Source organism: Salvia hispanica, chromosome 6 (genome assembly GCF_029641045.1).
Source record: "Salvia hispanica isolate PSC_SH4W2 chromosome 6, Shi_PSC_v1, whole genome shotgun sequence".
Classification (NCBI taxonomy): domain Eukaryota; kingdom Viridiplantae; phylum Streptophyta; class Magnoliopsida; order Lamiales; family Lamiaceae; genus Salvia; species Salvia hispanica.
Genome location: NC_142697.1, coordinates 25,396,266 through 25,417,248, shown reverse-complemented (window position 1 = coordinate 25,417,248; position 20,983 = coordinate 25,396,266). Strand labels below are relative to the sequence as shown.

The following is a 20,983-nucleotide window of genomic DNA, read 5'->3' as shown; positions in this document are numbered from 1 at the left end:
TTTTCTCTCTCCATTTAATATATTCATTACTATCTTTTTCTCTCTTAAAAATATCACATTATATTTCTTTTGCCTTTTAATACATCCAATAATATTAGACTCTTTAGTACACACATTAATCAATTAATACTCTTAAACACCCATAACATCAAAGAAATGTACGTATGTGAAATGGTTCATCTAATGACACTCATAAATAAAGTAATATTCGGAAGAAAAGGTAGCAAACTGACGTGTCGAGAAAAATGGCATTACTTGAAAGCTTGAGATATGGATTAAAAGAAGGTGTCTGAAATTTTCATATTTACCGGACAAGTGTGAGAGGGTTTATCTATAATTAGAAGATGGTCCAACATAATTGCAAAGACAATTATCTTCTTGCTAGATAAAGTAAAGGCGATTTTCCGTATTTTCCCTTCAATTCTCGGTAAGTAGTGGTTTTTCAGGTTTGTGGATGACGGATGTTCCGTTTTAATGATGATTTGTTTTAAACTTGTGTGTTTGCTTGTGTGTTGTATTTTTGCTCGTATATCCATTTTGCTTTTATAGTTTTTTTGGACTTTGTATTTCTGTACTTGTTGTCTATTGATAAAAAAAACAAAGAATTCGGTAAAATAGGCCTGAACTGAAGAGTGGGAAATGGGCTTGGTGTTTTAGTACTCTATTTTATTTGTTAGAAATACTCATTATATTTCCGAATTATGACATATGTAAGGAGTTGGCAAAATGGCAAGAATATTGAACACGTTACACATATCATAACGAAATATGAAAATAATTACCGTGTTGATTAATAAGGTTCGAAATCCTCTAAAATTATAGGTATAAATTTATTCAATATAATCCAACAGTAGAAAAGAAATACAGTTGAGACAATATTCTTCATCAATCATCATCAACTTGCAAGAAAGTTTTATTCTGATTTTTCTAGTTGGATAATTAAGAATGTAGGAATATAAGCTAATATTCAATCTTGATCATCCACTTCATGGAATGGAAGTGGCACTGTCTTCACCGCTCTAAATTTGCCTGCATTATTCAGATGCTCATTCTCCAATCTGAAAATTCAACACAACAACAATCATTTCTTTTCACAAAATATGTAACAATCTTGATACATTTATGTATTGATAAATCTTGATGATATTTCTGTACCTGTAAAAATTCCATTGCCCTCTTCTTACAACCTCAAGTGCTGCTAAAAACAGCATGGTTACTCTGTAGTCTACTCTCCCAAAATTGTAATGAAACACCGATTGCAGCCATGCTAGCCGCAAAATGAGGTTCAATCCCTACATTCATCAATAAACATGCATATTTTGTCAAGAAAAGATTATCATTTTTTGTTGGTGTTAATCTTGTGATGAAGAGGCATATACCATTGAGATATAGTAGATGAACTTTTTCCTAAGCATGAGTTCATCTCTGAGCCATGGATTCTTTGAGTTGAGCTGCAGCAAGCCCCAATCTTTGACAAAATCCCAATACAGTTGGTAGAGTGTTGCAACGCTTGACACCACCACAACGAGGCAGAGCCACCCCGCGCTCTTCTCCTTCTCGTACGCCACTTTGGCTCCTGCAGCCACCATTGCAGACACATATTTGCCTAGGTTCACCAGGTGGCTTGTGTGCCCCTCGTCGAACCATCTTCTTGCACACTGCCAAACCAATAAAAAAAGGGATTTAGTGAGTTTTTGGTATGATTCTTGTTTAGTTTTTTTTGCTGGAGAAAGATGGATTAGGCCTGGACCTGCATTGCTCTCCAGTAGTATGGTAGGAATGAAACCGCGTAGGCGAGGTCTCTGTAGTAGGTGGTTCTCATGCAGTATTGGTAGTCTTGAGTTTTGTAGCTCCCTGTTATGTAGTAGCACGCGATGTTTTCCAAATCTCTGAGCATCGGTACCTGAGGAAATGAACGGATTGTACCATGTTTAGTGTGTAGAATTCTTGTTTCGAAAGGTGTAATGTGTACTAATTATACCTGGCTGCAGAGTTGATCTGCCATGTAAAAGTCCAGCATCACAACCTTGTAGAGAGGCGATAAAACGATGTTTCTTATCACAGAAAGGAAACAGTAGCGGCTTGACTTGTACATTATGTTCAAGGGGCAAACTAAAACTATGATGAATGCCTGCACCAGATGAGATGATTTTCTATAATTAGTACTTAAAGAAAATGGAAAATTTCGTCATGGTATTTGACCGTGATGTTCTAGAAGTTACCAGAAGCAGAAGGCCGGGAATGGCTTGAACTTGAGCGTATGAGTAGCCTTTAGATACAAGGGAGAGATGAACAAACATGACACCTATCACAGCAGCCATTGATGTTGTGCAGATCAAGAACACGTCGTTGTGCTTCAGTTCTTTCGTCTGTGGCTGTTCAAAGATGAAGTTGTAGTTTATACGTGTCTTTCTCCACATGACCATGTTGCATCCGTAGAGGAATAAATGAAGGAACAGGAGGCTAAATATGCTGCAAAAATCAGATTTGAATGTTCAGTTATCTCTTATTAGTTGAGTTGGTAATGAATCAAAATTAGTGATTTTTTTTCATCACTTGCCTAAGGACTGGATACACTGTTTCCATGTACATAGCATCGGATTGAGGTCGATACATCCCAGTAATATGTGCCATGATAATGTATCCCACAAAAAGCGCGATAAAACAACCAGTGAAAAGCCCTGGTTTGTGAAAGGAACAATCAAAAGATCAGTTACAATATTGATATTCTTGACATAGATCATGTTATCTTAGATTTTCATTACTATCATTTCAAATTTTGAGGAACAGAGAGAGTATGGAACTCTGCTGTTATCTGTCCATAGCAACACATACAGTTTCTATATATTTTTTTTCATTCAATCAATAATGGCTTCTTCAAATGACCTTTTCTTTATTGTCCACTGCCAAAGAGTGGACCCTATATGATTATTTTTTATTGAGGATTCAATGTCTGGTTCATGGTCATCAATTTGTCTGATAGTCACAAATTTTATGTATCAATCTTTAATTTTGAAACGAAAAACGGCTGTTACTTAAAGATAGATCTCCACTACAAAAAGTACTTAAATAAAAGGAAACCATTAGTTTTAAACATTATCTTGCATTTCTTCATCTTTTCAATTTCTTGTTTGTTCTCCATTAGGTGTAGAGTATTGCTAGAAACTCACCGATGAAAAATGTGACAGAATGCGACTCTTCTTTCTGAGCCGGTTTAAGGTATTTCATGGCCTTTCTTTTGTTATCATCAGCAAAATATTTCACAAAAAGCTCCTCTACTTCATCTGCTAGCTTTAAAACCTGTCATATTAGTGGAAGCTTAGTTTAGATTTCAGACAGATTTTGGCTGTAGTGTGAGACAAGAATATCTCAGACAACATGAAATGGGAATCTAGGCACACACACACAAACACATAAAAGGCCCTCAACTAACATATTACACTTGGTACTGTCCAAAATTATCAACTCACACATCCAATCATCTTCCAGTTATGAATAAAAAGTTATTGTTGTTTATGTTCACTCGATATTTTACCAGATATTGCAACTTTTAGGATTAGAGATTTACCTTGTCTGAGCTGTTAAAATAAGAGCTCTCAACCACTTTTAGGTAAATTGGGAGAACTTGTTTATTTGTCACCTGAGAAACACATAAAACTAGTGTTGGCCATACTGATTAAACGAAGGAAATAATGCGCGTCTACTGGCTAAAATACTTACTTTGTCGAATTTCTTTAAAATCTTTACAAACGCAAGCATGTTCAAATTCCTGAAATGTCACAAACAAGATATGTTTCACAACAGTTTTCTCTTTTTATAAGTGTAATAGTAGAAACAAATTTTAAGTAATACTACTACCAAAGATGGTTAATTATACCTATAGGTTTTGAGGTATCCTAATCCTTTATAGAGCTCAATGAAGGCTCCTCTGATCATTTTTTCTGCATGATGCAACTTTTTTTTGTTAATGTGCAACTTATTTCCGTCCACACCACATTTTTTGGAGGACTGATTTACCAAATCATCCCAGAGAAGGTACGAGATAGCTGAGAACGTGCGTGTTGGATTTGTTAGAGGGATGTGGATTCGCAGATTCTTTCCACGGCAGCTCACAGTTCTGTCTGAAAAAGACCTCATTTTTCTGTCCTTTTTCTTGAGTTTACATGGCTTCCCTACTTCACCTGACCTCGGAGAGTCCGAGAATTCAGCTCCAAGTTTGTCTACTTCATCACTAGAATTCTCCAAACCTTGCTCTGACACCTCTTCATCTACAGCCAAACGCAACAAAATCAACATCATCATTCTTAAAAAATAATCAAGAATGTGGTAAAGAGAGTTGTCTGATGATTACCACATGATATGGTGCCTGAAACAGAATCATCCTCTTTAGATTCCTCTGCAGAAGAAGGGCCTTTACCGCGCTTTTGTTGTAGCATGGTTTTGAGTTCAATGAGAATCTCCATTTGATTCCTCAAAGAATCACCCCTCTCAAGAAACTCCTTTTCCTTTGTCCTAAAAAATTGGTTCACTTTGTTAAGCTGATGATCCAAACATGCAAAGAACTCCACTGCAGCATCAGTATCAGCAAACTGTTCGAGCAGCTCTGTCTCATACATGTCCCCCTTGCTATCCGATGCTGCAAGCTTCCGGTGAACCTGAAAATTGAGACGCGACACATTTCACATTCAATGCAGTGAGATTGACAGAAATATACTAATTTTTTTTGACTGAAATGGAGGCTGGGGAAATACATGAATGACCCCATGATCTCTCTGGTTATGCTCAAGAAACGCGTATTTTCTCAAAGACGAGATGATTGTGTGGGGAAAAGAGGCCTTGGGTTGCTTGCTGTTTGTGTCAAGATTGTTTAGGAAATGGATTTTCTTGATCTCCTTCTTCAGCTTGCAATAATCCACAAAGGCCTCTTTCCATTCAGGGACTAATTGCCCTTCAAACTGCTTTGAAAACTTCACCATCTCAAAGCTTATAACTTCTACTTAAAAAAATTAAGAAAAAAAATGGCCTAATGTTATATCTATTGAGCACTAAAATCGTGTTATTTATGGAGAAGGAAGGGAATTTTGATTGATGCGGATGCTCGACAGCACATTCTCTTACATCCTTTGCATCTTTATCCTATGCTCATTCCACTATAATCTTTTGCAGCAGCAGACTTGCCAAACTGCTGCTTCTTTTTTCTTTTATTTTTTGGTTCTAAGACAACCTTCTGCATGAAAGCCTTTATTGAAGAGGTCTGAATTTAAAGTTGTGCCTTGTAGTAATGGGAATTCCTAATTTCCTATCATGTCCCTGTGCATGTGCATGGGGGCTGCATGGAGTGGAGGGCAAAATCGGGATTTGGATTGTGTTCATTTGGTCAATAATTTCCTTGTTATGGAATGAAAGATTATTGGTCAAATCATTTGTAATCACACGAAGGATGCCTCTAATTAGACCAGCCTGATATCCACTAAATTGAAGATAACAAAAAATAAGAGAGATAGCTTTGCAATAATCTCCACTTTCACTTAGGAAAAAGGTTTCCTTTCTTATGTAAGAAAAGATTAGAATGACATTGCATTCTTGTCCAAATTCAAAAACGCTAAAACTAAAAAAGATGCAATATATAGTAACATTAGTGCAATAGTTGAGAATCTTGTTTGTGACAGATGCTGTTAGTACAATGAGAATTAGTTATATTCTTATCCTATGTATAATAATACTCATTCCACCTATTCCACCAAATTATTCACATGAAAAAATTCCACTTATAATTAAAATAAAAAAAAATCTGAACCCATTTATTCTGTCCCTTGAGAAGGAATTGCAATAGCAATGATGTTACATATGTGGATAATTGAAAGCGCCATTTTTGCAGAGGTGATGACTTCAAGATACGCGCGACCAACTTGTTTTCTTGTTTCTTTTCATCACACGTGTGACTACACATGCATTATTTTAGTATTCTTTATATCCCATTAAAAATGAAACGTTTTCTTTTTTTTGATTGTCCCATTAAAAATGAAACGTTTTTTTTGTTGTCCCATTAAAAATGAAATGTTTCCTAAAATACAAACAAATCATCTAACCTCTTTACTTTTTCCTCACTCTCACCCTCACTTTACTCTTTTTTCATTAACTCACAAATTAACATTGCATAAAATCTCGTGGCGAAAACCAAATATTTCATATTTATTGGGGTGAGGTGAGTATAAACTTAGTTACACAACCTGACAACCCTCGTAGAATCAAATCAATATATGCAATATAGACTATATAGTTGAAGGTCTAATATTACTTTTGATTGTTTATACTATAAAGTTTATTTTTTTATTCCACAATTTAATAAGGTAATGTGCGTTGTGTGGAATACGTGTGAAGTTCTTACAAAAAAATAAAGAATCTTATACAGAAAAATGCATGATGATTACGAAAATCTATAAACACGAAATAAGATATAAATTGAATATGAAGGACGAAACATAAAACTTGATCTCGTTTTTGTGTGGCCTAAGTTTGGTACAATGGCATTTGCGAATAAAAGGAAAGAGAAAAAAGGGAATTACAAAAAGACCCCGAAAGTTAAGACTTTTTAAGTTTTGAGTCCAAACATGCAATGACAAAGTTATGCGAATCATGGTCTGAGTAGGATGTCAACTTTTGGTGGGTGCGCACTGCGCCCACGGCCCACGTAAGCAGGGCCCAAACTTATTCCGCCCCTTCGCCTCCTAGGCTTTTACGTTTTTACCCTCCCCTAATTTCGGAATATTTAACCACAGTAAACATAGCAATACAATTAATTTATTCCTAACTATGGTTAGATACTTAGATGTATATAATTAATTAATAAAAATATTCTTCATGCCACGACGAAATATAATATACTGAGATGTTATATATACTCCATGTGTGCATTGAGCTTCCTCGTGTCAACAATATTAAGCATATGATTCTGGATTAGGATTCCATGCAAATGCCCCTATATTATTGGTAAAATATTATTATCAATTCAGAATATCCCACTTTAATTGAAGAATTATCTCATACTTTTGCATACCTAATTAATTGCTTTTCTCAGTATTAATCTTGGCATAATCTATATTGTACTCCTACTACATTTATACTAATTATATACTCCTACATTATACATATAATAATAATATAAGCAAAATCATGATAAGAAACATTAGTAACGTTTTTTTGCGATCAAGTCAGCATTATATTTCTGAAAAAAAATAAATACGCTTGAGCATTATTCTATTAGTTACTTAATAATTATATTATATTGTTCATCATAAAATATGCAATATCCATCTTAAACTGAAGATTGTATATAATTCTTTTGCTCATTTCTTAATTTTTTCTTTTTATTGATTTGTTATTGTTATTTTTATTTTTCGTTTCATATTCCTTTATTATTTTGTGTTTGATCTTTTTATTACTATTCATATTTCAAAGATACATGTTTTAATTAGTAACTATTATTGTGATTAAGTAAAAGCCCAATATATATAGGGTTATGATAGTTTGCATAATATGAACTAAAACAATTTTAAAATGACATTCGTATTTGTATGAACTAGAAATGATATGCTTGTGATAAAAAATAGACTTCTGTACAATTGATTATTTGAATATGCATTAAAATTTAGTTATTTTTTTTCGTCATAATCTTGGATTCTTGATAGTAACTTTAGTTATATATTCATCTCCCTGTATATATGCATATTTATCTCAGAGAAATAACATGAACAATAGTAAGGTGCATCGCCTGCAGCAAACATGGTGCGTTTGTTTCATCCTCTAAAAGCAATCAAATTCGATCGATGAAGTACATATGAGCAGGAAATTGTGGCATCAAATTTCTTCAATGGTAGTAATAACAAGTTATGGTTTTATATTCACATTATATTTGATTTTTTCACATTAAGTTTGATTTCATATTCATCATGTATTGATAGTAATACAAAAGTACCTCAAATACATGATTTGAGATACTTTTGCATTATTTTAGGTTTTTTTTTTTTTTTTGAAATTTAAGTAGCTAGTCTAGAAATTCTGATGATATAAGTTTTATAGAAAATGTGCAGACCATATTGTTTAGAATAATTTTGTAGTTCACTCTTTATATTATAGTTTCAAAAGTTATTGAGACATGCTGAAGTTAAAAAGTTTTTTTATAAATTATTCCTAATAATTATTAGTAGTATTATCATACAATGCACAAAATCTAGTAATTCATTCAGGCATATATGCTGCTTACAACTATTCGGTAAAAATTCTTGCGTAATTCTAAATTCTTTTGTATTATGCATTCAAATAGTGGCCATGATGACATGATTCATCATAATAATGCAAATAAATGAAATAGTGGCCAACATGCAATATATTCTTTTCTTTTTTTCCTTCGTTATTAATTGTATCTTTTCATGACCCTGGAAGAAGTTTCTCTGATCAAATAGGTGTCACAAATTGGTATGATAGATGTAAGATAGAATTAAAGCTTCGTAGTATATATAGTGTTGTGTTTATCGGGAAAAAAAGTTATACTACTAGTAACAAAATAACTGTAAATTCGAGCTAAGAAAATGGCAAGGAGTTTAAATAAAAAAATCGTACGAGTGTCTTCTCCAGTTTGTATCCCACGATGCGAACATTGCTGGTGTAGATTTGATTCAGAAGAAGTATCAAGAACCACACAACATTAAAGTAGCAAAATTAAACATAAAAAAAAAAAACTCAAATCAAATCACCATAATGGTTACAAGTTTCGACATATTTTATTAAGTCTACTATACAGTTTCTTTCAATCAACGTATCCTAACTCTTATATATGGGATTTCTATAAAATTATTTAGCACTACTGAAGATATATACTATATGTTCAGTGTTCCTGCCGGTTAAGTAAAATCCGTAGTTCCGGTTTTAAACCAGAAATTAAACCGGTGGGGTCGGAATGTTTTTTTAATCAATGTTCTCGTTTTTTCATAGATTTTCACAAATTCTTCCTTTTTCCAAATTTTGGATTGAAACCGCCGGCGTTGAGTATGGTTCCAAATTATCTAACCGGAATCAGATCGATAGAAACGGTTTTGATTCCGCCCATGAGACATAGTGATGGCTTCTAAATTGGAAGGTGTGGAACCGCTGATACAGTTTCGAGCCGAATTAACAGTTCCGATTTAACCGTGCATAAGCTAAGCACTAAAGTAGTACTAGTATACTTGAAATTCCTGCATTTATAGTTAAGGATATCTATAGGTACGTATGTGTGGCGAATAAATATAATAAATGATAGTACTATTAAGATATGAGAAGAGAACAAAAATATTCTTAAATTCGTATATCTACTCATATGGATTCTAATCTGATCCAAGACATAAATATTCTGAAACCCATCTTACAAGTTCCAACTGTGAATCAGGACGTGTACATGAATATGAATCAAGATTTGATTGATTAAACATGTGTAGTTTATCAAATGAAAAGAAACTGTAGCACCATTTAATCACATAGTAGTACATCGGAATATAATTTGTAGACTAGGATTCTTAACACGTCATTTATGATTGAAGCCAACTTCTAGGACAATTAATTCCCCCATAAAAAATTTGAAAATCAGGATAAAATATGTGTTTCCCCTGATCTATACTTGATTCTTGTCGTTCCATGATGTTAGATTCAAGAGAACTAAATATATTTTATTCTGTATTTGGACATGCAGCATGCATGATGCATCATCAGACAAGAAACATGGCAATCTCTCATGAAATTGAAAATGGAGATGCTTCATCAGCGTGCAATTGATTTCATTCATCAATTCAAAATATAAATGGAGAAAGTTGTAATTTGTAATTAGATGTTGATGTGTATTTACCATACAAAAAGTATACTGTATTTAATTATAGTTACCCATCATCTTAAAACTACTAGTACTATTTCAAATTCAATCTAGCTAGATGATTGTACCACGTTGTAATTCGACTTAAATGATGTTGTACGTATCCTTACAATGACTATAAATCGCCACTTTAAATAGTTGAAGTCTTATCATCCACTACACGATGTTATTTCTTTGTTAAACGCAACTGCAAATTAGCCATGCTTGCTTAATGTGCCAAAAACTTAGATTCATACATTTAATACTCCTATACTTTATTTATTTTTTTAATCTACATACGTTAGTCATTGCCGTTTATAATCAAGACGTATGCTATTTCAAAACGTATCACTAAAACTAGATAATACTCTATACAGTATGAAATATGAATAATGATTGTGGGTAGAAAAGATTGAGCTGTCACAAAATATTTCGTTTCTGTCGTATTCATTAGTCGGAATCAAGATTTATACTTTTGCTTCATTTTCATAACATTCAAATTTAAGTTCTACTGTAGTATTTTTTTTGTCCACATTTGCGATTATTTGTTACATAAAATCTTGCCTTTTGAGATATCTCAGTCACTTCTCTTGCCCTTTTTTTAAAGTGGAAAAGGAAAGAAAATAAAACAAAAGACGCATGCGGCGATGGATCTGCTTAATTCTACAAATCACGCAACGTATGGATTTGGTGTCTTATGAAATCAAATGAAGTGGATTAAGGCCATCTTATTTTGACATCGCATCCACATGTTATACACACGCATCTCCAAAGGGCTAAGTTCGATGATTGGCCATCATTTTCTTATAAATAATGGATCTATTTCATGATTTCCCATTATCTACTTGTGTGTATGTACGTTTCTATCTATACCTACTTATGAGACTTCATAACACACTCTTAATCGAGAGGTCTTGAGTTCAAATTCCTTGTGCAGAGGCTCAATATATTTCTCTCATTAGGGTAGTGTAGTTATTTGATCCCGACTATGTATTGCGTTATGCTTTCATTAATACTCCCCTGTCCCTTAAAAATAGACCAAATTTGCTATTTTAGGATGTTCCTTTAAAATAGATCAATTCTATTTAAGGAAACTTTTTTATCTCTAAGGAGGTGTGCCTTATTTTCCACTAACAATATTTCCATCACTTTTTCATTCTATCTTTCTCTTACTTTATCAATTGTGCATTTTAACTCGTGTCATTTCAAATGTTGTCTATTTTTTAGGGACGGCGAGAGTATTATATACTAATATCACATGAGAATTGTAAACAAATGAATAAGGATTCGTTCCGTACACGGGATTGGAATTGAAATTAGAATTCCACAAAATTGAATTTAAAAGAATTGAATTATAATTTAATTCCAAATCATTTGTTCGGTAAAATGATATAGTATTGATATGAAGTGTGCGCGCAAGTGTGTATTGTGTGTGCAGAGTGTGTGCGTGTATGCACTGTGTGTGTGCGTATACTGTGTCAAGGTGCCCAATTTAATAAATTTGAAATTCCAATATTTAGTTGTGACGTGGAATTCCAGTTTTAATATGAAATTCAAATTGTAATTGGAATTATAAATTAATTTTAAATTCAAATATTTTGAGCTATTAAAATTGAATTTAGAATTGAAGGTCGAATTCCAATTGTGCAAGCTCAATTTATGATATAGCCTAAAACTATTTCGCAATAATAAGTACTCCTTTTTTTAAGAAAATGATAATTGGGCTGAAGGAGAGGATAGTTTGAGCCACTAGCTCTTGCAAATAGGACCCAATGATAAGGCGGCCCATCAGAGATGGGCCGATTTTCTTCGAAATAAATAAGGAAGATATTTGAGCCCATATTTTATTTATAATTCTTGAAGCCCAATAAGGAAGACATTTTAATATACCGATAAGATAATCACCAAAAATGGTGAAATTTTTTTCATGTCATTTTCTTCATATTAAAGAAAAAAGATAGCTCTCTCCAGTTATCAAAGAATTCCAACAGAACAAGAAAAATTATATGCCTCTAAGATTCTGAAAGAGCAGTTACTTTAACACAACAGATTCCTAGTCATTTTGAGAATTAAATTACACAACTTAACACACGCTTTTCCAATCATTATAAACCTCTTTTAAAACAAAAATAACAATTCCTAGGTATCATCAAAATACTCAATATAATAAGAGTAGTGCTAAATGGCCACGTTATGGCCTGGCATAATATTAAAAAATTATTAAAATCCTGTGTAAGTAATGCTCAATTGTTGAAATTTATGTATCTAGAGAGTAACAATTTTTTAAAGACTAATATACCCTCATATATTAGTAATAGTTATATGTAGTAGTAGAATATATTATATTTGTAACTTAAATAAGTAGCGATCGTATATTTGTATCCAATCAATAATACGGCAATTTGGACTTCAAATTCCATTCTTCATTCTCGACTTGATTGGAAAATCAATAAATCCAAAGGCATGATGAAAAAAAATATTTTTCCTAATTATATTCCAATGCCTACATTTAAAAAACATTGAACCATATACTTTAGTTACGTAATTTAATAATTTTGATCAATTTCAACTATATTAATCTTTAACTATTATAAAATTATTTAGTAATCAAACATGCATTTATTTGTAATCAAACACGTACATATTTTTAATAATTCAAAATAAGGTATTAAAAATTACTTATTCAGATTATTTAATATGTACTATACGATTAAATTTGAAGTATTAATAAAATATACTCATGATATTTCAATCTCTATTATTAGTGATTATTTATGTTTAGCTTCACTTGTTTAATTTAAACTAATTTAGTTTGTACTATAACTTATCCCATTATTAAAGTAACTAGTGAATAAAATACATGTAAATATAACTATATATTGATATAAAAATAATTCAATTTTAGTTATACCACATATTAATTTACTGTTTAATTATAGTGAAATAATTTAATGTTAACCAAAACACATACTATAATACAATATTAATAATTTGTCAAAATAATTCAAATTTAATTATTTACTAAATTTTAAATTTTATAACTAATTTTAAATATATTGTATATTTAACCTTGATGTTACTATATCACAACCTACTTACTCACTACAAAGAAAAAGTAATGCCACATAGTCACAACTTATTTGTGAAATTATAGAGAAAATTGATAAATTAAATTTTAAATCTATGTCTGTTTAATTATATAAAAAATTAATAATAGCCATCAATTGTTTAATATTACAATGCCACGTCTTACTATTATCCATAGGTCATTTACACCAACATCATAAAAACTGTTCATAGTTATCATATCTATGCCCTTGACTATTCGTGGATCGTATTTTTTTCTACTTTATTCATTTTTTTATTTCAATGTATATTTATATATTATGATTAAATTAAATGTTCAATTTAATAAAATCACAAGATTCATTAAAATAAAATATTTATGTTCATATTAAAATAATTACAATTTTATAATAACATTCTAAAATTTTAGATTAAATCTACCATTTGAGATGCTCCATTGGTTTATGAAACTAAAAAACTTCATTCGATTGAATATTTAATTTTGATTTTGTATTTAATGGTAATTTTTTACTAATCTTAGTTTTATCTAAATAATTGATAATGTAACCATATAAAAATGTTAACTAACAATAGAAAGTAATATCATAATATTCAAATAAGGTATGGTATATAATAATAATAGCTACTAAAAAAAATATAAAAATAATAGTATATGAAACTAATAAACTTAATAATGATATAACGCTACTAATATATCATTACGGATTTATGGCCAAACTCACCCTATTAGTACCATGACCTTTAGATGTTGTTGCATATAAATTTACATGTTATCTACATAAGTTGTTGTTGTTTTTTTTTTTTATTATTATTATTATTTTTTAATTAATTTATTTATTTTTATTATTATTATTATTATTATTATTTTATTATTATTATTATTTTATTATTATTATTATTATTATTATTATTATTATTATTATTATTATTATTATTATTAATATTATTATCAAGTTTAGTTATTGGTATATAATGATGGTTATATAATATTCTAGTAGTTTTTGTAACGTAATAATATTATATATTTTACTCCCTCCGTCCCCCATTAAGAATCACACTTTTCCATTTTTGTCCGTCCCCAATTAAGAGTCACACTCTCCCCTCAAAAGCATGCTTTTTTTTAATTTTTACCATAAATAGTAAGTAGGCCCACATTCCACTAACTCAATTCACTCACATTTTATTATAAAACCAATATAAAAAAAACGGGTCCCACATTCTACTAACTTTTTCAACCAACTCTTCTTTACATTTCTTAAAACTCGTGTCCGGTCAAAGAGTGACTCCTAATAGAGGACGGAGGGAGTACATAATATATCGTGGGAATATTCTAGTAGTATCTTAAATATACCAGTTATTTATAATATTAATATGTGACATACACAAATGAAATTAAAATTTCGATTATTTTATACAATTATAATATTAAGTAATTTTATGATATGCAATACAATATAATATCATTGCATATTCATGAAAAATGGCTAACAAAATAGAATAGCTAGGAGTAACATAGTGTACAAGATTAGTAGCGTAAAATATATCAACTATATGCAAGCGTACAATATGATTTATTTCTAATATATCTATATATAGGGGAGTGATCAATTGCTAACTCATCATTTAATTGCTAACTACAACATTTAAGGCCACATGATTTTAAAAAACGTGTGGTCTACAATTTGCCACGTGTAATTTTCGTTTTAATTAATTAAATAAAAAAAATAAAAAAAAATGCCAAATTAGGATTTTGGATGAAAATGTCAATATAGTGTTTCGAAAATATCAACACAATGCTTTGAGAATGTCAACACAAATTTAGAATTGCCATTGTATATGCTTTATATTGACATATTATCTTAGCTGTATTGACATTAGCCTATGTACGAAAAATACGAAAATTCTAGATTTTTTTTTTCAAATTTTGACGTCGGAACATATGCATGTAGTATATCGTTGGAATCCTTATAAAATTATCTTTAATTTGATATATGTTATATGAATTTAAAGTTTTGGGATTTCTTTAAAAATTTAGTTATAACTAACTTGACATTAATACCCCTATTGATTTTTATTGGAATTAATCATATAGTCTTATTGACGTTTTTTGTTGATCGTATTGACATTTTGTGGTTAATGATCTAGGCTTTTAATTTGAATATCTAATGGCTATTATTGAATTGTAATTAACAATTAAACATTGAGTTAACAATATAACACTCCCCTGTAGGATTGTGATCAATTGAGATTTTTTATGCTAATTGAGAAATGAGATGCAATATCAGCCACTCATTTTTATTAAATGAGTGGTCCTGATTTTTCCACATGGAAAATATCTTTAGATTAATTAATTATGAAAGGGCAGAATGGTAATATCATGGTAAATTTTATTCAATAAATATTTTTTTTAATTTTAATTTTAATTTTTTTTAAAAATTATTTTTAATTTATTTTTAATTTTTTAATTTTAATTTTTCATCTACATATACAATTAATGTCAACTATACACATATAATGTCAACCACACACACAATTCATGTCAACTACACACATATAATGTCAACTATGTGTACAATCCATGTCAACTACATATACAATTCATATTAACTACACAATATAATGTCAACTATATGTACAATTCATGTCAAATACTCCCTTCGTCCCGCTTAAGATGACACGTTTTCCTTTTTAGTTTGTCCCAACTAAGATGACACATTTCCTTTTTTGGGAACTTTCTCTCTCCAATTAATACACTCAACCACTTTTTCCCACCCCTATTAAAATATTCATCTTTCTTTCTCTCTCTATTTTAATACTTCCACCCACCTCTTCTCTCTCCAATTAAACACATTAACCAATTACTCCTAAAACCCCGTGCCGGCTAAGGAATGTGTCATCTTAGCCGGGACGGAGGGAGTAGTATTTATTGAATAAAGTTGTTGTCATTTGATATGTAGTTGACATGAATTGTATATGTAGTTGAAAAAAAAATAAAAAATAATAAAAAAATTAAAAAAAATTAAAAAAAATTAAATTTTTTTTTAAAAAAATAATAAAAATAATAAAATAAAAAAATTTAATAAAATTACAATTATGCCCCTCTGTTGACATAAACTACATGCTGTTGACATTTCACAAATATTCTGGATGAGTGGCTGAGATTGCATCTCAATTCTCAATTAGGTTGATAAATGTCAACCTAACAAGACCCCTCCCCTATATATATTTGTTTTAAAGTATTTAAAGATTGTTTTTGAAAATAAATATTTGTCATTAATATGGAGAGAGAATGGTGTATATATTTGTCATTACTACTCCTAATATTTATCGAAATAGGTGAAAAGAGCTATCGTGTAAAATCAACTTAGCATTAACTATTACTATTATTTTATTATATTAACTATTATAATCATTTATAAAAATGTCACCGTGTGGCTGACCACTCCATACAAGTAACACCGTTTATATATATTGATTGCCTTTTTAGGAAAATTCTGGTACTTTGAGTTACAGTACTAAAAAGGATAATGATCTAGTCTTGGTCACAATAGAGACAAATTTAGTAGTTTTGCATTATTTTTATATATTTTTTATTAATTTTGAAACTCTTCTTTAGATTATCTTAGAATCTAATAAATAAATTGAGATGATCGTAGAATCTGATCAAAATAATTGCGATGATCTTGGAATCTGGTCAAAATAAATTGCGATGATCTTAGAATCTAATTCTCCTACAAACTTAAGAATTATTGTTATTTTTAATTAATTTAAATTTTTAGATAAGATATGCAATTAAATATAATACAATTATGAAAAAAAGGACATGATGATATATGAGTATTATGTTAAAAAACACTTTTTTATTGAAAAACAAAAACCTAAAGCGGCAGGCAGACAGATCTAGCAATTAGACCATTTCCAAAGTTTTCATTATGAAAAGAACAAGTATCTTTATCACGACACGTGGAAGTAGCTGGGTCGATAAAACCGCCAAAATGCTATAGAATTATCAGTTATGTAAATAATCTAAAATCATTATTTATCCCTTTTCAATAAAAAAAGAAAGCTAAAGAGTACACAACTCTCTCTCTCTCTCTCTGCCAAATCTGTGTTCAATTTTAACCAACTTAACGTCTATTGAGATCGCATCCTCAATCCAACATTCCAACTCATCACATCTCATAAAGCTAAAGCGTTTCACACACAATCATCATCATCATCATCATCGTCTGGAATAATGAAAAATGCAGCGGCATTGCTCTTCAGATCAGAACATGATTCGGCCTCCGACTCCACCAGGATTTTCATGCCCTCCTCGTCCGAGATCGAGACAAAGCCTCTCATTTCGAGAACGCCGAGCTTCACCAATCAGAATTCCACTTCCGATCAGAAGAAGAAGCGGCGCCGGCGCCGCGTCCTCAGCGAGACCTCCGTCGTCACCCTATCCCTCGGCGGCACCCGCCGCAGGTTCGGGCGGATGACGATTGCGCCATCCGAAACCTTTCTCATCACTCGCCTCACCTTCAAGCTGTTGGCCCTTCTAGGGTAAAATGTTTCTCTATGCTTTCGGATTTTAAATGATAATGTGTTTGTGTATAATTTGTTGTTTGCAATTGCAATATGAAATGTAATTTCTACTTATAATTGGATTGTAACCTAGAAATTTGGGGGAAATTTGTGCATTTTTAAGGATATAATCTCAGTTATAAATTCAGAAGTACTATATGATGTAAAATGGTTTCTAATCGTTTATGATTATTCAGGGTAGGCTACAGATGGATCATGAGATTCATGGCACTTGGTTTCTATGCTTTTCTGCTCATGCCTGGTTTTATTCAAGGTTCGCTTGTGTTTCTATGCCACTCTATTTTGACTGTTTCTAAAATTCTTGTGGTGGAAGGGGTGTTTCCTAAATGAGATTTACTTCTGTCTTGCAGTCGGATACTATTACTTCTACTCGAGTAGGGTACGTAGAAGCATAGTTTATGGAGATCAGCCTAGGAATAGGTAAGGTTTGATGCGCTGCATTCAACTACTATGTTTTTTATATTCTGTTTAATTTCACTGTGTAATGGCTACCTTGTTTACTAGTGCAGGCTTGATCTCTATTTACCAGAGAACAAAGATGGGGCGAAGCCAGTTGTTGCCTTTGTAACTGGTGGTGCATGGATCATTGGGTATGCTCTCTCCGCATTTGTAAACTAATTAATGTATCTGCCGGCATAGATGAATTATATCTTTCTATTTACCAGAAACGACTATAAAAATGGTGATATACTGCTGAAATTTGGTTCTAAGGAAGTATTATGTACAATTTCATAGGCCTAAGAACTGCATAGGTCCTCATATTTGCATGAAAGTATGTAACAGAAGAATTATAGTTGACCTTCTTAAATATGTAGGGAGGAACTTCTACCTATGCATAATATTGAGTTATAAGATCACGTCTTCTTAACTTCCGACCAACACTTGTGCCTTCTGATACAGATATAAAGCATGGGGTTCTCTTCTGGGCCTACAGCTATCAGATAGAGGTATCATAGTCGCTTGCATAGATTACAGGTAACACGAGTGCAGTTATCTTTTTGTTAATGCTTGTTCAATCAGATAAAACATGTTTAGTTAAGAATTATCATCTCCTTTAACAAAAAAAATGGCATTGATAAGCTTCACGAATGCATAACAATCAGCAGATCCAACTGGGTAGTGCATTTCTTTACTGGAATTAACATTCTTGCCTCTCCTAAGCTCCTTGTGTTTACCGGAGATGCTACAGAATATGATTTGATTGCTATCCTGTATGCAGGAATTTTCCTCAAGGAACAATTGGTGAAATGGTCCAAGATGCAGCTCAGGGCATCTCATTTGTGTGCAAAAACATTGCTGACTATGGAGGCGATCCCAACAGGTTGTTTTGTTTTTCATCAAAATCTTTTTCTCACACTTAGATGTGTGCTACAGATCCACAAAAACTGATCCCTAGTTCTCTCATTGCTTAGAATCTATATTATGGGGCAGTCAGCTGGTGCACACATTGCTTCTTGTGCTATATTACAGCAGGCAATCAAGGAGGCTGCTGGAGAGACGATTACTTGGAGCGTATCTCAAATAAAATACTACTTTGGTTTATCTGGAGGGTAAGATTTGAAGTTTGAATCAGTGCAACATGTAACTCATGCAACTAACGCGTGCATTCTAACCTTACAATCCATTTTCCTTGAAAATTGTGTGGCTTGAAACATTTATGGATAGGTATAATCTATTCAATTTGGTAGACCACTTCAACAGCCGAGGTTTATACCGCTCACTATTTCTAGGGTATGAACTATGAACTTTGCCTCGTTCCTTGCAACCATAGATGCTTCCTGTCTAGCATCTCACAGCCGGTTTATATCACTTGCACAGGATAATGGAGGGAGAAGAATCTCTACATCAATATTCTCCAGAAGTAGTGGTGAAGGATCCAAACAGGAGGAATGCAGTTTCTCTGTTACCTCCTATAATTCTATTCCATGGAACTGCTGACCTCTCAATCCCCCCTGAGGCCAGGTCTGTTTCTCATGTATCACATAAATGAAGACTGTTTTTTCATTTTGTCGTGACATTGAAATGTAACAGAGCATTGGCATAGGGCAGAGGCCTAAAAACTCATGTTGACATTGCATATTTGCAGTACAAGTTTTGCTGCGGCTCTTCGAGATGCTGGAGTTCAATCTGAGGCAATTCTCTACGAGGAGAAGACACACACAGATCTGTTTCTTCAGGTAGCTAAAGATTCCACATTCAAGAAAATAATAGTACTATAAGCTCTGAAAGTTGAAACTACTACATACATGTTGGAAAATATTTCCTGACTATTTGCGTTGTAAAATGTAGGACCCTATGAGAGGTGGAAATGATGATCTGTTTGAAGATTTGATAAGACTGATTCACGGCGACGATGCTGAAGCTCTGGAGAGAGACGTGACAGCACCTCCACGGCGACGCCTAGTGCCTGAATGTATGTTGAGATTAGCCCGGAAAGTCAGTCCTTTTTGATCATTTTTAGAGTTCAGTTCATTTTAAGCAAAGGATAGCATTATTTAATGCTTTGTTGTTTATTGCATATAGGTTAGTGATGACCCATTTCATTTCTACTAAATTACTATATTATGGTTTAATTTATTTTGATTGAGTCCAATATTTTTATATTCTTGAATAGCCCCACCCCATGGGTATTAGTCTCAAGCCCAAGAATTTCGTGTGTAATCAATGTAACCCCATTATCATTTATGAGCCCAAAATATTTGTCTGATTATACTGGTCAAATAGGAGTAGTTTCTAAGACTTATGTAATCATGTTCAAGTTGCTTAGTGACTAGTCTAATTCACACCATTGCAACCAACTTTATTGCAAAAAACTCCAAAAATATTATGGCCACTAATTTCAAGCATTCGAGATAGTTTTTTAATTATATACGTTACAAGTACGACATTACATCATAGACTTAGTCTCGCACGACCCAACGTTGTCATGTGAACTTAAATATTTCAATATTTCCACAACGCGGAAAATTGACTTGTACTAACTTTTTGTGGAGTATTAATTCAAGTGTTAGCTATTAAAATGCGTAAATATTTTAATGATGGTTAAATTTTTGTAAGATGTTAATTGATTAGGAAACAATCTGGTATTTACTTTATAATAAATTGCAAAAATAAAATTAAATAGGAAGTTTAGTTAAATTTGGGTCTGCCATGTAAAATTAAAAATTACTCAAGAAACTATGAAATTTGAATTTGTTCGCAATTACATTAGACAACGAAAAACGTTGGTAGAATTGTAAGTTTGTAACTGATATGAAAGCTGAGAAATCATATAATATCTATGAATTAAACGATGGAGTCTATTTACAAAAAAATATTAGACTGTATGGTAGAAAAACATCAACAATATATTACACATAGCCACATAGGTGACCAGATTCTTTCACTGATGAATACTCCATATAATTGTGAACAAATCTAAATTTTATT

At 31.8% G+C, this 20,983-nt stretch overlaps 2 protein-coding genes across 2 annotated transcripts; one reads left to right on the top strand and one right to left on the bottom strand.

Moving 5' to 3' along the window:
- Nucleotides 1-806: 806 nt before the first annotated feature.
- Nucleotides 807-5,218, bottom strand: LOC125204286 (phosphate transporter PHO1 homolog 1-like). The gene is made up of 13 exons (XM_048102890.2): nt 4,752-5,218; nt 4,352-4,655; nt 3,878-4,268; nt 3,721-3,769; nt 3,569-3,640; nt 3,171-3,300; nt 2,561-2,681; nt 2,223-2,472; nt 1,982-2,131; nt 1,751-1,903; nt 1,380-1,658; nt 1,156-1,292; nt 807-1,058 (listed from the first exon to the last, which is right to left on the bottom strand). The coding sequence occupies exons 1-13, from the start codon at nt 4,974-4,976 to the stop codon at nt 968-970; spliced, it is 2,352 nt and encodes a 783-aa protein (XP_047958847.1). The 5' UTR covers nt 4,977-5,218; the 3' UTR covers nt 807-967.
- Nucleotides 5,219-17,022: 11,804 nt separating this feature from the next.
- On the top strand, nt 17,023-20,131 carry LOC125205340 (putative isoprenylcysteine alpha-carbonyl methylesterase ICMEL2). Its single transcript, XM_048104209.2, has 11 exons — nt 17,023-17,512; nt 17,731-17,807; nt 17,905-17,974; nt 18,064-18,144; nt 18,455-18,529; nt 18,774-18,875; nt 18,967-19,104; nt 19,220-19,285; nt 19,373-19,516; nt 19,641-19,731; nt 19,844-20,131. The coding sequence occupies exons 1-11, from the start codon at nt 17,205-17,207 to the stop codon at nt 20,003-20,005; spliced, it is 1,314 nt and encodes a 437-aa protein (XP_047960166.1). The 5' UTR covers nt 17,023-17,204; the 3' UTR covers nt 20,006-20,131.
- Nucleotides 20,132-20,983: the final 852 nt, after the last annotated feature.